At 39.9% G+C, this 16,585-nt stretch overlaps 1 protein-coding gene and 1 pseudogene across 1 annotated transcript; both read right to left on the minus strand.

Annotated features, from left to right (window-relative positions):
- Positions 1–6,845: 6,845 nt before the first annotated feature.
- On the minus strand, positions 6,846–8,465 carry LOC111459682 (annotated as a pseudogene).
- A 1,521-nt stretch (positions 8,466–9,986) lies between these two features.
- On the minus strand, positions 9,987–15,615 carry LOC111459680 (phosphatidylinositol glycan anchor biosynthesis class U protein-like). The gene is made up of 14 exons (XM_023102692.1): positions 15,331–15,615; positions 15,186–15,233; positions 15,019–15,079; positions 14,675–14,707; positions 14,313–14,434; positions 12,624–12,758; positions 12,269–12,345; positions 11,904–12,169; positions 11,374–11,430; positions 11,108–11,276; positions 10,940–10,997; positions 10,766–10,851; positions 10,624–10,680; positions 9,987–10,336 (listed from the first exon to the last, which is right to left on the minus strand). The coding sequence occupies exons 1-14, from the start codon at positions 15,494–15,496 to the stop codon at positions 10,253–10,255; spliced, it is 1,419 nt and encodes a 472-aa protein (XP_022958460.1). The 5' UTR covers positions 15,497–15,615; the 3' UTR covers positions 9,987–10,252.
- Positions 15,616–16,585: the final 970 nt, after the last annotated feature.

The raw sequence follows: 16,585 nt of genomic DNA on the forward strand, positions 1-16,585 counted from the left end.
AGGTTTCCATGCCCTTATAATAAATGTTTCGTTCCCCTTTCCGACCCAGCGTCTTTGCCGACGCACTGTTTGATGTCTCGCTCTCATATCATTTGTAACAGCCTCAAGCCCTTCTTCTAGTAGTAACTTACTCAAGGGAGATGCCAAATTAGTGAGATACGTGACGGCCAAAGCATACAATATTTAGGGTGTTACAAAATGGAGGTAGGATATTAGCCTATGACTAAAGATTAAATACGGTAAAAGAAAACTAAATATCTTCTCCAATATAAGATATTAGCCTACGGTATGTGAAACAATGAAGTTTGGAAGTTTGAATAGGAGTAGCAAGGATGAAAATGTGAACATGAAAATATTGGTCTGTGATTATGTGAATGAAACCCTCTAAAATTGTTGTACATGGACAAGTCATTCATCTGGGTATTAATATTGTGCTGAGGTTAGTCAATCATATATTAATTCCTAGGCCCACGCCAATCTTTTCCAACTAATTTGATTTTCAATTGACCAATCAATTATGATTTCTTCTATAAAATAATTCAAATTCAAATACAAAGCAGAAGATGTTGGATACAAATTAAATTATCAACAATCTTTCTTTCAAATTCCCAATTTTTTTGACAACATATTAGGTGTTATCCATTACTATTAATAACATGAATTATTTGATCTTTCACTAAACAGTTTTAATTTTGTTCTATCTCTATCTAATTTAAAGCCCCCCTTCAAATTGATTTTTTTCAAGTTTGACTTAGGTTGGGTTTCACAAATTCGATTGCCAAAGGTTGCGGGTATCATACGATTTTGAACTGTTCATGGGTAAATGGGAAAATGCAAACCGCCATCAAATCAAATTGAAAATGAATTAGTTTTCAAGTCGTTGGTCGTCCATGCCATGGTTGATACAAGTGGAGGAATGTTGGATTTCGCTAATCGGCCAGGGAAAACACCGAGAGGATATTGTCGACAGGAGGTTGTTGGAAGAAAGATAAAATGCGTAGAATAAGAGAGAGAAGGACTGAAAGTTTGACTGCTCTTCAAAATACGGATGTGAAATCTTGTAAACAGATTTCCTATTTAAATACAACCTATCCTAAAAATGGGTGGAGAGTGGCCAACTGAATCTGTGCCACTTCCTAGAAAATTGACGTCTAAGAATTCGCTAATCCATTCGACGTGTTTGTCAAATGGTCGAAGGGAAATTAAATGTAAACGTGTGAATCTAAATAAGGAAAAAACAGAGGTTTTATCTAACAATCTCCTCCTAAAACCTGTGTTATATCTGCCTTATCATTTGAACTCCGATCTTTGAGCGAAGTTCTTCAAATTTCACCCGTGCCAGGAACTTGGTGAAAATGTCTCCAAGTTGTTCCTCTGTTCGAATGAAATCAATCTTGATGAGCCCTCGATCTGCACATTCTCGAATGTAGTGGAATCTGATTTCTATGTGCTTGCTCCGGTCGTGCAAAACTGGATTTTTGATCAGGGAGATCGTAGCTTTGTTGTCTACGTATAGCATTGATGGATCGCTTTCTCTCCCGATGAGTTCTTCCATTAGTCGTGCAAGCCAGATCCCTTGAGTTGCTGCCATCGAAGCGGCGATGTATTCTGCTTCGCAGGAAGACAAAGCAACTACCTTCTGTTTTGTTGATTGCCAGCAGATCGCGCCGCCTGAGAGAAAGTAGATCATTCCGCTGGTGCTCTTACGATCATCAACGTCACCGGCCATGTCACTATCACTGTAGCCGACCAGTTTGAGTTTCTCCTTTCCGCTCCCAGCGCAGTATCTTACGCCCCAGCCTCTGGTTCCGGCTACATAGCGCAGGATGCGCTTGACAGCCACTAGATGCTCCTCCCTAGGTGCTTCCATAAACCTGCTCACATATCCAACTGAATAAGCAAGATCTGGACGAGAGTTTACCAGATAGCGCAGACTCCCGACAATGCTGCGGTAATTGGTGGAGTCGACTGTCGTCGTAGTGCCGGCCTTCCTTAGTTGAAGTCGGGCCTCCATTGGCGTCCTGGTAGGATTACTGTCCACAAGCCCAGTTGTGTCCAACAGCTTCCTCGCGTATGCACTTTGGCAGATGGAGATGCCGGAAGAGTTCTGTTGCACTTCGATGCCGAGGTAGTAGCTGAGCACACCGAGATCGCTCATCTCGAAGTTTTTCGACATCTCCTTCTTGAACCTCCAGTGATTATGAGGTCGTCGCCTCCAGTGATTATGAGGTCGTCGACGTACACTCCCACGATCAGTCGCTTTTTGCCGTGGCCGTACGTGTACATGCCATGCTCAGAGGCACAACGTTTGAAATTCAGTGACAGTAGGGTACTGTCGAGCTTCGCATTCCAGGCTCGTGGGGTTTGTCGAAGCCCGTAGAGTGCTTTGTGCAAGCGCAGTACCTTATTAGGGTTGTCGTTATCCAAGAAGCCAGGTGGTTGTCGAACATAGACGGTCTCCTTCAACTCTCCGTTAAGGAAAGCAGACTTTACGTCCATATGGTGAACCTCCCAAGAGTGATGTGCTGCAATTGCCAGCAAGAAACGAACGGATTCTAACCTTGCTACTGGCGCAAATACCTCTTCGAAGTCCACTCCTTGCTTCTGGACGTAGCCCTTCGCCACCAGACGAGCCTTGTGCTTCACAACTTCTCCTTTTTCGTTGCGCTTCAGTTTGAAGACCCACTTGAGCCCTATGGCTTGGTGTCCCGGTGGCATATCCTCCAGACTCCACGTCTGGTTCTCAGTGATGGATGTCATCTCTTCCTGCATTGCCTTCCGCCAGCACGGGTTCTTTTCTGCTTCGGCGAAGGTGTTTGGTTCATCTGCACTGACGGCATGTAGTTCGGCCACTTCCTCGAGCTCGCGCGCTGCTAGTCCAGGTGGTTCACCTCCTCCCACTTGGTCATCCATCCTCCGGTACCTAGCCTCCAGATCAGTATCGTGATCGGCATCCAGCGTCGAATCCGCAGTCCGTGGTGTTGCGAATTCCACTGGTTCAGGTGGTGCACCTGCTGGCGGCGGTGACGTCTCCTGATGCTGGGCTCCTCCTTCTTCAGGCTCGGTGATGAGGTACTCCACCGTGAATTGATTTGGATTACGGTCTGCCTCGATCACGTCATTCCACTGCCAGAAGGTGCTTTCGTCGAAGACGACGTCGCGAGACACGTGAGCTCGCCCCCCTACAGGATCATAGAGTCTATACGCCTTGCTCCCGGGTTCGTAGCCGATGAAGACAACCTTCAGCCCCCTGGGATCGAGCTTGGCGAGATGGGGACGTGTTACCTTCATGTATGCGACGCAGCCGTACACGCGAAAATGATGTACTGTTGGTTTTTTGTTGTACCAGGCCTCATATGGCGTCTTCCCGTCGAGGCTTCGGGTTGGTGACCGATTGAGGAGATAGACAGCTGTCATTACTGCCTCTCCCCAGAATCTCCCAGGCATCCCGGCCGTCACCAACAATGACCTCGCTGTCCCGACAATGGTCTGATTTCGGCGCTCTACCACTCCGTTCTGTTGGGGGGAGTAGGGCGCCGTTAGGTGCCGTTGTATGCCGATCTCGTCGCAGTACTTACTGAAACCTGCCGAGGTGAATTCTCCGCCTCGGTCAGTGCGCAACACTCGCATCTTCTTCTCACATTCGGCCTCCGCTCGCACTTTAATGCGCTTAACCGCCTCTGCCGCCTCACTTTTCGCTTGCAGCAGAGTCAGCCACATGAAGCGGCTTTTGTCATCGACTAACAGGAGGAAGAGACTCTTACCGCCTGGGGTCGCCGGCTTGATGGGCCCGCAAATATCGCCGTGTACAAGCTCCAATGGCTCATCGGCTCGGTAGGCTGTTCGGGACGGAAAGGGTGTGCGCCTCTGTTTGCCGATGAGGCACCCGTCGCACAGCTTGTTCACGCCTTTGATTTCTGGCAAGCCGTGCACCAACTCCTTCTTCTGTAGCTTTTCTAGGGCAGGAAAGTTTAAGTGTCCGTACCTTGCGTGCCACCTCCAAGATACCTCTTCGGTCTTGCCTCCCTTACTGACGAACAGGATGGTGCCGCGCCCTTCGATCTCGACGACGGAGCCGTCGTCGAATTTCACCGTCCAACAGATCCCCGAGTCGAGTTCGGAGAACGCAGATCTAGCCCCGGTCATATGGTTTGTTGCCCCTGTGTCAAGGATCCATTGCTGGTGCTCGTGTTGCTAGTCCCTTTCGCCGATCTGAGCGAACACTCGCTCTTTCTTGGGTTCAACATCGTCGTCGGATTTGGAATCGAAATTGGGGACGCATGCAGTTACCATGAAGAGAGCTGGCTCGTCCTCCTCGGATTGAGCCACATGGGCCTTTTCGGCCTTCTCCTTATTCCTCAGCTTGCTCCAGCAATTTCAGCTCAGGTGTCCTCTCTTCTCACAGTTCGAGCATTGGATCGGCCTGCCATTGGTCGACTCCTTCTTTTGATTCCCATCTTTCCCGCGCGTGCGCCCGTGGGACATCCATGGCTCTCTCTTCTCACAGTTCGAGCATTGGATCGGCCTGCCATTGGTCGACTCCTTCTTTTGATTCCCATCTTTCCCGCGCGTGCGCCCGTGGGACATCCATGGCTTCTTACCGCCTTTGCGGCTGGAGGAGGACCCGTTGCTCTCGCCGGTGTTGTCGCGGAGTGTCCTCTCTTCCCACAGTTCGAGCATTGGATCGGCCTGCCATTGGTCGACTCCTTCTTTTGATTCCCATCTTTCCCGCGCGTGCGCCCGTGGGACATCCATGGCTTCTTACCGCCTTTGCGGCTGGAGGAGGACCCGTTGCTCTCGCCGGTGTTGTCGCGGAGTGTCCTCTCTTCCCACAGTTCGAGCATTGGATCGGCCTGCCATTGGTCAACTCCTTCTTTTGATTCCCATCTTTCCCGCGCGTGCGCCCGTGGGACATCCATGGCTTCTTACCGCCTTTGCGGCTGGAGGAGGACCCGTTGCTCTCGCCGGTGTTGTCGCGGAGTGTCCTCTCTTCCCACAGTTCGAGCATTGGATCGGCCTGCCATTGGTCGACTCCTTCTTTTGATTCCCATCTTTCCCGCGCGTGCGCCCGTGGGACATCCATGGCTTCTTACCGCCTTTGCGGCTGGAGGAGGACCCGTTGCTCTCGCCGGTGTTGTCGCGGAGCTTTAGGCGTGCAAGCCATCTCCTTCCTCTGGCTCGAGAGCGTGCCATAACCCTTGCGCCTGTAGGTTAAGGCGCATCAACAAGGCCCACTCGTTGTAGTTGGACCTTGTCAACAATCGGGTACTGAACGACGGCGGTCGTTGTCTCCCTGATCACTCGCTCAACGACAACTCGACGCCCGTCATCACGGCGTCGGCCTCTTCGTGGTGGTGATGGAGATGCCGGCACTTGACGGCGGCGTGGAGGAGTGAGCGAGCTTGCTCGGGATGGACCCCACGATGTGCATATTTTCGCCCTTTGCATTTTCTTCTACTCGAACCTGAGACCTGTGTGTTGTTAGGTCGACACTCTAACCACTTGAGCTATTCAACTTGATTGTTGATAGATTGGCTCTTCTGTGATGGTATACTACCGATCGCTTCAACGAGGCTCTGATACCACTTGTTAGATTTCGCTAATCGGCCAGGGAAAACACCGAGAGGATATTGTCGACAGGAGGTTGTTGGAAGAAAGATAAAATGCGTAAAATAAGAGAGAGAGAAGGACTGAAAGTTTGACTGCTCTTCAAAATCCGGATGTGAAATCTTGTAAACAGATTTTCTATTTAAATACAACCTATCCTAAAAATGGGTGGAGAGTGGCCAACTGAATCTGTGCCACTTCCTAGAAAATTGACGTCTAAGAATTCGCTAATCCATTCGACGTGTTTGTCAAATGGTCAAAGGGAAATTAAATGTAAACGTGTGAATCTAAATAAGGAAAAAACAAAGGTTTTATCTAACAAGGAACGCACTATGGTTGATGAAATGGAGAGTGAATTATATTTCTCGTCTCCGTTTAGGTCACGGAGTCTTCCCGAGAACTTCGGGAGAATGGAGAACCCTAGGTTAAACTTTAACTAGGGTTAAAAAGAGATTTGACCATTGACCCATATGAAAAACATGAGACCAGGTTGAGTGTTCGTTTAGGATAGTAGAGTGAGATGGTCCAAGCTGACAGAATTAGTGTAAGGATTCATTGGATCTGTTCTGCCACTTCCAAATCTTCCTCGGTACTTTTCCACCCGACCCAAAAAGGGCTTGTTCTTTCGCTAATACCAGACGGTCAACATACTATCCTATCCTCTACCGGTCCCACCCAACCTTTTTTTTGCTTGTTTTCTTTTTCATAAACATGTAGAATTTTAGCAGAATTGTTGGAAAAGTAGTCACAAATCGACTCGTTAAGGGGTTGATTACGAGTTAATAAGTAAGAAATACATTTTATACTCAAAAGTGGGCAATATCATATTATTATGAAAGTATGTGATTCCTAACATGGTATCAGAACTATGCCTTTAACTTAGTCATGCTAGTTAAATTCTCACAAAGAAGATGTTAGCCTCGAATGTGTAGTTAAAAGTGACTCACTTGTCGAACAAATGATGTAATTTGTTCAAGGGCTCGAGAGAAAGAGTCGAGCCTCGATTAAGGGGAGGTTGTTCAAGAGCTTCATAGATCTCAGGAGAAGCTCTATGGTGTACTTTGTTCGAAGGGAGGATTGTTAAGAATTGTTGGGAGCGGAGTCCCACATCGATTAAGGGGTTGATCATGAGGTTATAAGTAAAGAAGGTATCTCCATTAGTACAAGTCATTTTGAAAAAGTAAAGTCAAAAGCCATTAAACACTCAAAGTAAACAATTTCATATTATTACAGAGGTCGTGATTCTTAAGAAAAGGTACGAAGATCATAACATTCATTATTTGTGTACGTAGAAGAAGGGATTTAAGCGTAGAATAAGGATTTGAGAGCGAGAGGTGTAGTAATGTTGGAGGACCCACTCCACATCATTTCAGCAATTAACTCATACGATGTATGAGTTAAATGAGTGGCATCAAAGAACACATACTCTTCTGGGTTCTCACATAGCTCATACTCTTTTATGTCTCCCTGACCCCCGCAGCTATTGGTTCCTCTTAATCCTCTCTTCACTTCTTTCATACCTTTGCCAAACCAAATCAAAATAAGTGACATGCAAATACAGCTCCATATGCATATGCTTCCAAATATTCACGTACCATATTTTGAAGGGTGGTCGATGATCCGATTCATAGCGGTGTGGAAATCAGCATGAGAATAGATGAATCCCTTCAGCATTTGTACAAGCTTTTCAAGAGCTTTGGGAAGCTTTTCATTGTGTAAAATGGCAAATTGCTTTAGTTGTTCCACCCAACCAACTTCACCATGGTATGTAGCTGCTTCTTGCATTCGTGGTAACCTTTCCAATGTCCCTGCATTTAGCATTGAAAATTTCCTTCCACCTATGAGTAAAATTCAAATTAGGTCAACTGGAGTGTAGTTCAACTGACATATTAAAATATACTAATTCATTGAGTTTTTATTTACTTGGATGAAATTGGTCATGTTTCCAATCACGGTATCAACATATTGTTCGGTTGTGTAGGATTGGTAAACTTCGGAGCGTGGATCAAAGGTACCATAGTCATTGCTTCCAAAGGCGATTAAGTACACTCGACAATAATTTTCTCATTTCTGAAGTTCCGAGGTTCTTTCTTAGTGTTCTTTTCATTTCTTTAAAATGGTTAACTTGAACTCTAAAGGGTATCACCTGAAAAATGACACAAACGTTAAATGGATGAGTTTGATTGCATGAATCACGAATCTCCACAATGGCATGATATTGTCCGCATAAGCTCTGATAACTTTGGTTTGGTTTCCCTAAAATGCCTCAGACCAATAAAGATGTATGATACTTATCAATCCATGATTATTCTCTAGATTAATCAACGTGGGGCTCGCTCCCCACAATCATCAACCCTCAAGAGAGAAATCTTACAGCTTCTGAAAAGGTTTCGTCGAGAGCTTCTGCTCCTCCCGATGCGAAATTTACTCCCTTCACAAAATCCTTAATGCCGGGATAAAGATAGGGAAGAATCAAGGGTAAGCCTGCATATTCAGCTGCATGCAACAAAAATAACTAAAATAACTCAACAAAATTTTTAATCAATGAGTGAAAACTATATATAAAAGAAATAGTGGAGAAAACATGCATAAATTTAGTTACCAATAAAATCAGGAATCTCTCTGCCATCACAAAATCTTCCGGTGGGGAACTTAAAGAAGGTTTGGCCATATGGTTGGAGATTTACGACGGCGGTGGTATTGATATAATTATCATTACCAACATCATAAAGGGAATCACCAAAGATGAACAAGGGTCGAAGTTCTTGCTTTGGCAATGGCTTGCAACTGTGTGGGGAGTGGCAGCTCATTGCCAAAATGGCTAAAAATGCACATGAAACCAGCTTTGATTTAGCCATATACTTTGAGATGTTATGTTTTTATTGAAATGAGAAGAAATGCTTATATATGATTTGAGTTTTGAAAATGCAATTTTTACGTGCTAACAAATTGCTTCGTCTATAACAAAACTTTGTCGTGTGAAAAGTCATGATTCAAACTTCCTAATAATGGATTAGGTTGGGAGAGATTTTAATTTCTTCGGGATTGTTACGTGCGTAGTTTCCGAAATCATAACAATGAAATTTGGAAATACGTAAAAATATTGTAAGACAAAATAATGTTGAGATAATTTTATGATTATTTTCTCTCATTTTTTCTTTATCAAACATTTTGAATTATTTATCAAATTTTAAAAAGTAAAAAAGAAAACGAAAATTTTGATTGTTGGTGAGGTGGGAATGTTGAAGACCAGGTCAACGATTCAGAATCGCCGGCGGCCAATTAGTCTTGTCAGATTTCAGCAGCGGTCAAACTTATCGGCTTTGACTAAATTTCTTTATTATTATTATTATTATTTTTGGCAAAGCTTTCACCAAATTCCATGCATCCATTATTACACCTTTTTCGTTCTCACTACAACCACCGACATGCTACATTACACGTAGATAAAAATGATGGAAAACTCGTACTTTTCTTTAAATTTTTCAAAGCCATGCAACTTTATGGGTCAGAAAAATAAAACTTGGGTTTCTTACGTCTCAATGTTCATGTATGTAATTTATGAACTAACATTTAATTCTTGGAACACGACAAGTATATGAATCATATCCTACCAAGTTTTAATGGCAATCGAAATATTCTCTGTGACAAGAGTCTTCCTTAGTTAAAAATTGCTAGGGGCAAACCTAATGTTTTTAACACACCAATTAATTATGTTATGATAATTTTCAAACCACGTTGGAAGAAAAAATGGGCTATGTCGACATAATTTTGTTCTTTTGTGTCTCGTGTTCATGTATGTTATTAATAAATTGGAATTGAATTTTCGGTACATGACAAATAAGTACATGAATTATGTACAACTTTTTTTTAATATGGTTTGGTAGTTTGAAAGAGATCGTATGAAAATATTGTAAAGTGAAAAGGTTCTTGTAGAGAATTATTTAGGAACACGTTTGGGATAGGGCAACAAATTATGTTCGACAAAATAATAAAAATAAATTAAACAATCATAATCAAGACGAGAATAGATAGGGGTATTGAGACATCTTAATCAAATAAGGCTTTAGAGACTCGAGATCGAAAGTATATAATCCCTAAATTTTCAAATTTAATAATTGTACTCTTTCAAACATATATTTTTTTTTTACACATGGGAAGTTTACCTATTGAACATCGATGGGTAATTAGATGTCGGTATGACTATTGATATATATGTGCATGTATATATGCATTTTAGTTGAAAGAATCAAGCTGAAACATTTACAAATTCAAACAATGTTGTTCTAATTTAGCCCTAAGAAACAAAGTGAACATTGTTTTAATTATTTTTATAGACATATAATATCAAAATTATTACTCATCATGACTTTGAAGAGTAAATTGAAAAGTGATTTTAAATATATTAAAAGATAACTAAATTTTCCAAACATCCAAACCGATTAAGATTCATTCACTAACAAAAAAAAGCAATCCCAACAGGGGCCTAAGTAGGTGGTAATAAATATTTTGTTTTTGTTAGAGCAGTTCCAAGATCACTAGAATTCTACATGGATATTGGATCTCTAGACCTCTAAAGTTGTACAATAAAATTGGATAGCCGAGACGATTTTTCTTTTAGGTTTCGGGTGCTATGACTTAGCTATCATGAAAGCTTCACTGCAGACAGCTTCCTCAGTTTCCGGTCGTGATTCAGCATTGTACTTACGCTCTCAACCACTAGAACGATCTGTAAGGAAACAGGTAGTGGGCCCAGAGAATTACTGAACATATAACAAATTGGTCTAAAGATCATCTATACAAGTAATCGAATGACAACAAAACCATGTTCTTGACCGAAATATGTCTGTCCTAACAACAGCGATTAGTAGTGACTAGAAAGCAAGATAGGCACAGCTTTTCGTGTATTAGGTCCAAGCAGTGATATGAATGCAAATTATATTTTAAGCAACTGGAACGTGGAGAATCCTAGCAGTGATATGAATGCAGATTATATTTTAAAAAAGAAAGACCAACCTGGAAGCAAGCATAAGCCATAGCGTTTGCAAAATAGAAATTTGCATTGCCAGTCCCCTGCAATTTCGTGATGTCATTTAGTTAAAAAGAGATTCAAGTCTTTCCATGTTTCTGTTCAAATCAGGATGCAAAGAAGGCATACCCTCCATATCCAAAGATTGTGCATTACAGGGCTGAGCAGTGAAATCCCAATATACCCGCAGAACAGAAAGAATGAGAACTCCAAATCTGTATGAATAGCATTGGACATTAATTAAAAGGTGAAGATTCAAATCAGGTTGAAAATACAAGTGACCAGAACCGCATGATTACTCACCAACTAATTCGTATACAAACAATCCCACAAAACTCAAGTACAGAGCTGAGTCCCCTACCTATTGGAGTCAAAACGACAAGATAGCTTATTAAACTCGCATCATCGTGTAGTCAAGTGTATGACTACTAAAAAATCAAAAGAAAGTCATGCAACAAGACGTGAGGATACCGAAGGATAAGACTTCAACATTGCAGAAATGGAAAGAAGCACAAAAGCCAGAAACAAGGGTCGATGGTGGAGACGAACGGCCAATGGTGTTATCATAAAAAGAATATTGATATGGAAGACTATTAAATAAAAATCCCTGAAGAACTCAAACACTTCAGCAAAAAGGTACCTGAAAACAGCATTAAAAAAAATCAGTTGGAAAGTGACGTGTAAGACTTTATGTATAGGTTTCATTTTGTAACCAACTAGTATTTTGTTGGACTCACCATAGAACCCCAATATTTGGAGACAAATCTTGCACAGTGAGAATAAAGCCATATGTACTGCAGAAACCAACCACATATTTTATAGCCGAGTAAGAAATATGGTTGAAACTCAGATAAACACTTCAAACTCATGTTACTTGCATGGTAATAAGAGTGGTTACCTTAAAAACGTGAAACCTTGATATAAAAAAATTATAAATAAATAAATCAAAAGAATAAAAGAAAAGGAACCAACTTTCTCACTGGTGGATTTAACTTCCAGGTTGTCGACCTTTTCTTTTCATATTAATGAAATGAATATACACAGTATTTTGGAAACTGACTAGCATTCAGCCAAGTGACACCTCCCCATCCTTAAAGACTAAGGGTGAAGGAGGACCTGAAATGTGCATATTCATCACTGACCTATCACAATCGCAATTGTGTACTGGGTGAAGTAGGCATATGTTCATTTTGGTATGAGAAATGCGAAGTGTCAACGGGTACATTAATAAATATATCGCAGAAAGTTCTAAATAAAAAATCCATACCTTCTAAACATCTCCCAGAGTCCACCAAATTGTTTAAGAGATACGCCACAGAGAAGCAGCAGATACACAGAAAATAAAGAAACCCATAATAAGAAATACATCACTGGTCTCAATGAGAAACCATTTGGTACTTCAGACTGATTGATCACTTCCTCCTGCTGGCTACAGCTATCACGTGAAGGTCCCACAACAACTCTACTACTACTCCTTTGCAAGAACAATTTCCTAGGAGGAGCATCTAAGCCATTACCTAGTAGAAGGACTACCTGGGGGGAAGAAGGAGAACATAGCAACTATATTAGAAGAATCCATGAGCAAGCAAATTATATATTGTCTTACAAACACCCAAGACAGAACAATCATACCGGAATTATAAGAATTATAGGATAAAGAGATAGATGAGTCGCCACCACAAATCCAAAAGCGGCCAATGGAACTTGTCCTGTACTACATTAGATGCATCTTATCAAATGAATGGTTCAAAATAACCAAAAAGAAAATCATAACAAAAATAAATGTATATTTTCAGTAACAAAAACATGCAATCAGTGTAATGGTGGTATGAAAAATGTCAATTTGCTGGTGCTTCAATATGAACAATTGAACCTTTGAAAGTTTTGGTGAAATTCACGCGTATGACTCTTGTCTATAAATTATGCTTTTTCAGAAGGCGGAAGAAAAAAGATTGTCATTACAAAGCAAAGATTGCTAATTTCTTGCCTTTAGATGCTCCATAGAGCGTAAGCACAATGGCTAGATTTTCGATTGGAGATGTGGACAAACCCACACATGCAACTATTGTGAAAGGATTCCACAGGTACACAAGAGATGCAATATCTCCAGCTGGGAAGAACTCTGCTAACATTAAACAAATAATGACATTACTCATAAGCCAATCAAAGAAAGGAATGTAGCATTCAACAAGTAAGTTGAAATCCAACTCGAAAGGCAGTTCTCATTTGAATGACAATGACATACAACTATAAGACAATCCAGATCTATAATGAAGTCATCCAGAAAACAGAGCTTTGCCCTTCGTAATTTTATATTCATCAATGAAATTTCTGTTTCCTTAAAAAATATTATTATTACTACAGCAACCAAAAAGACCATGTTTTCATGTGTTTCTCCCAATTTCTCCCTTTGTAAGTGTGAAATATCAATTTCTATGGAATAATATAATTGTCAATTCTCATTTACTTACAATAGTTATAAGGGACATTTTTTAAGAAAAAAAAGGTCTAATACGTAAAAAGGAAAAAACTAATACAAATAATTAAAATATAATTATAGCCAATAAATCTAACTATGAAAAACATCACAAACATAAACCAACAGTAGGAATTGAATATCCGTATTGCTATATCAACCTAATAAGTGATTTCCAAGTACTCACTTCCCAGCTCCATCATTTAGAAAGAATCTACAGTAATCATATAGGTCAAGACAAATATAACTAGATAGTGAAACTGCAATTTTGCGCTGCTCTTATGTAGAAAGGATTTCAATTCTAAAGTCCACTAACCACATCCATTCAAATTGACATAGTTGTCTGAATGTACGAGTTATATTTGAACTCAATTGGGCATCGAACATTATATCATCTTCTATACAAGGTTTAATACATCTCAGATCAGCACCATGCTGAGTAGCTGATTTCTGTATCATGCTTCAACATTTCAAAGGAAACCTATATCCAAAGGCATTAGATTGCATCTTAAACTTATTTCATTTATTCAGAAAATACCTGTCTTTAAGAAGATTATAGAACAAGAATATATGAAAGTCTGAGGGCCAACATCTTATTCAGTTTCATGGGAGTTTTCATTTCAAGCAAATAATGGCTTTCTGTGATATTTGTATAATCAGAAACAAGTTTCAAACGAAAGGAGTACAGAGAATGCAACAGAAATTTACAAAGTGAAGCAGAGGAAAAATCAATAGAAATTACTTAAGCGTAAGAACCCAACCTTATAAGAGAAATGCAAGATGACAATTAATTGTGGTTATAATTTTCGTGAAGTAATTTTTAAATCACTATAAGCTATATATAGGTTGTACTATGGTTATTGCGATATATTGTTCATGGATAAAGAGTCAATAATTATCTCTAAGATGTTCATGGAATCCTAAAGTTTGGAAAATATATTCCAAATAGAATTCCTAGAAGTTAATTTTAAAATTTATGGCATAGCATTTAGATCCCTGACGTTACACAGGAAAATGTCAAGGAAACTTCACCCTGTATTTTTTAATTAAAATGTCCTAACTTGTGGGATTAATGATCATATCTGATCTCTCCTTTCCGTCGCTAGTGATTGTATGCAGTTCAGTCTTAACTAGAATAAAGATCGGCACATTCATTTACAGTTCATCATATGCATAATTTTCAATCGCATGTCAAAGTACCTGAGTTTTTTGACAGGTTAACCTTCAGCAATCTCAAATTCCGATAATATGCCCTCTGAAGATTCTGACCGACTGCACGAATAAGCAATGCACTCAGAACATCTGCAACCACAAAAGCAAAACTATGCAACAATACATTTATATTAACAGCCTGAATAAATAACAGAACTATCATTAATGAATGAAAATCTTAGGCCTTGAAGAAATCACAAATAATTTAAGTACAAAAAGTGCACAACAGAAATGTTAAAAGAAATTGGACTTCACTGAAACCCATTCACTTTCAAACCATTGATAACAACCTTAAAAGTGCATAAAACAATCTTAGTGGCGAACAAAAAAAAGAAAAATGCAAAATTCACCTGCATAAAAGATGGTCTGGTTGCCCTTCAATTCTGCATCACCAAAATACAACTATTATTGAATGTCAGAAAACACACCAAACTTAGCATTATACTCCGAGCACTTGCAAGCACAGGATCCTAGTAATTCAGAAATTCTGAAGTTACCAAATTCATTTTCACGGGCTTCAAACTCTTCAATTTAAGTATGCAATAAGAAAAACGATAGAAGAAACGAAACACTAATCAGCTTCAGGTTCTTAGCCATTATAAATACAAAACACAGACACCTGTTAAACCAACAAGGGAAAAAAAAGCCTCTATTGAAGTACAATGTTACATTTCTTTTGGAGGTTGGTTTCTACCTTTTGACAGTCAGTGGCCCTAGAAGAGACAGTAACAGAGGAGAGCCATGGTACATAGATCCTGGTCAGAAAAATAACCAAATTCTCAAAATTATAAGATAAGCATCTACAATCAGCCAGCTTCAGAAGCAACATTTGAATTGATAACGAAAGGAAAACAAGGAAACCTGCATAGGGAGACATTGACGACTGCTTTAACCAATAGCCCTCAGCTACTGCAAGACATTAAAACAATCAACAAGATATCATGAGCATAAACTAAGCTAGAAACCAATCATAGCTCGAATCTCAAAAGAAAAGAGAGTAAAATACGTCGATGAATGCTGGTTAGAGGTGTGGAGACTTCGGGGCGAGAGGACAGATTCAGATTGGGAAAATATATCATAACGATCCTAAAAATCACTGACAATACCATCCATATCCAAAAGTTTCCCTTCCTTTTCTTCTCCTCCTCTTCGAATTGTTCCTTCGCCGCCATTTCCAACTCTTCCGTTCTCCTTCTTCAACAAGTTACTGAAATGGAGGATTCCTTCTTCAAACTTCGGCACGGTTTTTCGAGAACCAAAGGTTTTGGGCGGTCGCAGATCGGGGGCTTCAGCTACCGGCTACCGGCTGCCTGCTGCAGATGGTATCCATTTTTAATTGGGCTCGGCTGGCGAGGCCCAATCACTCGTTCTAAAAATATTTGGGCCAATCGTTATGGGCCCAAATTGCATTGGATGAGGGCTATTTGGGAATTTAAGATGTAAATAATGGTTTAATCTTTAGAACGGGAATGACAATATATAAAACAAAAGTAATTAATATTAAATAAATCAAATAATTTTTTTTACCAGTTTTTAAGTAATTCATCTCTGAGTAACACGTGTAAGCTTAATTTCACAAGATTTTATAAATGAGATTATATTTCGCATTTAAGTTTCATTAAATTAATCATGGATATATATTTCTTAAATACTATTTTCAACGTCATTATTCATGAACATATTTGATTAAACCTTTAAAAGTTTCACGTGAAACTTAGATTAAAAAAAGAACAAAAGAGATTAAATTATTGATGATGGTTAAGGAGGTTTGATTTATTAATTATTTTAAGCCTAAAAGTTGGAAAAGAAATACATAAGAAAAAATGAACGTAAATAAAGAATATGCCACGTGGTACAGAATTTGAGACATAATACAAGACAAATTTAGGAACAAATATTTGCCGGCCAACTTCCAATAAATTGTTTTATTTTCCATTTTTAGAATCAATATCGGATTGTTTTTATTTTTTTGGAATCACGATAAATAATAATTTCATTTTTTTTTCTTTTTACATCTGTGAAATACAGATTTTGATACTCCCATTTGACAGGGGATGATTCATGTGTGACTCAAAGTAAAACAAGGCATGTATTTAAACAGGGTTTGATAAGGGAATAAAATGTGACTCGACTTAGTAAATAATGCTTATACACAATTCTATCCATCTACATCGTCGCTTCTATTAGCCAAATCACTCTTTTCAAAATTATCGCTTTAATTTATACTTTTTTTCTTACTTTATTTACGGAAACGCTTGCCT

Source organism: Cucurbita moschata, unplaced genomic scaffold, assembly GCF_002738365.1.
Source record: "Cucurbita moschata cultivar Rifu unplaced genomic scaffold, Cmos_1.0 Cmo_Scf00022, whole genome shotgun sequence".
NCBI classification, from domain to species: Eukaryota; Viridiplantae; Streptophyta; class Magnoliopsida; order Cucurbitales; family Cucurbitaceae; genus Cucurbita; species Cucurbita moschata.

Coding starts and splice junctions, on each gene's coding strand:
- LOC111459680 (XM_023102692.1), bottom strand. CDS start 15,496: ATGGCGGCGAAGGAACAATTCGAAGAGGAGGAGAAGAAAAGGAAGGGA. Junction 12,346..12,623: donor GCTCTATGGAGCATCTAAAG/GCAAGAAATTAG, acceptor AATGTAGTACAG/GACAAGTTCCATTGGCCGCT. Junction 11,431..11,903: donor CTCTGGGAGATGTTTAGAAG/GTATGGATTTTT, acceptor TGGTTTCTGCAG/TACATATGGCTTTATTCTCA.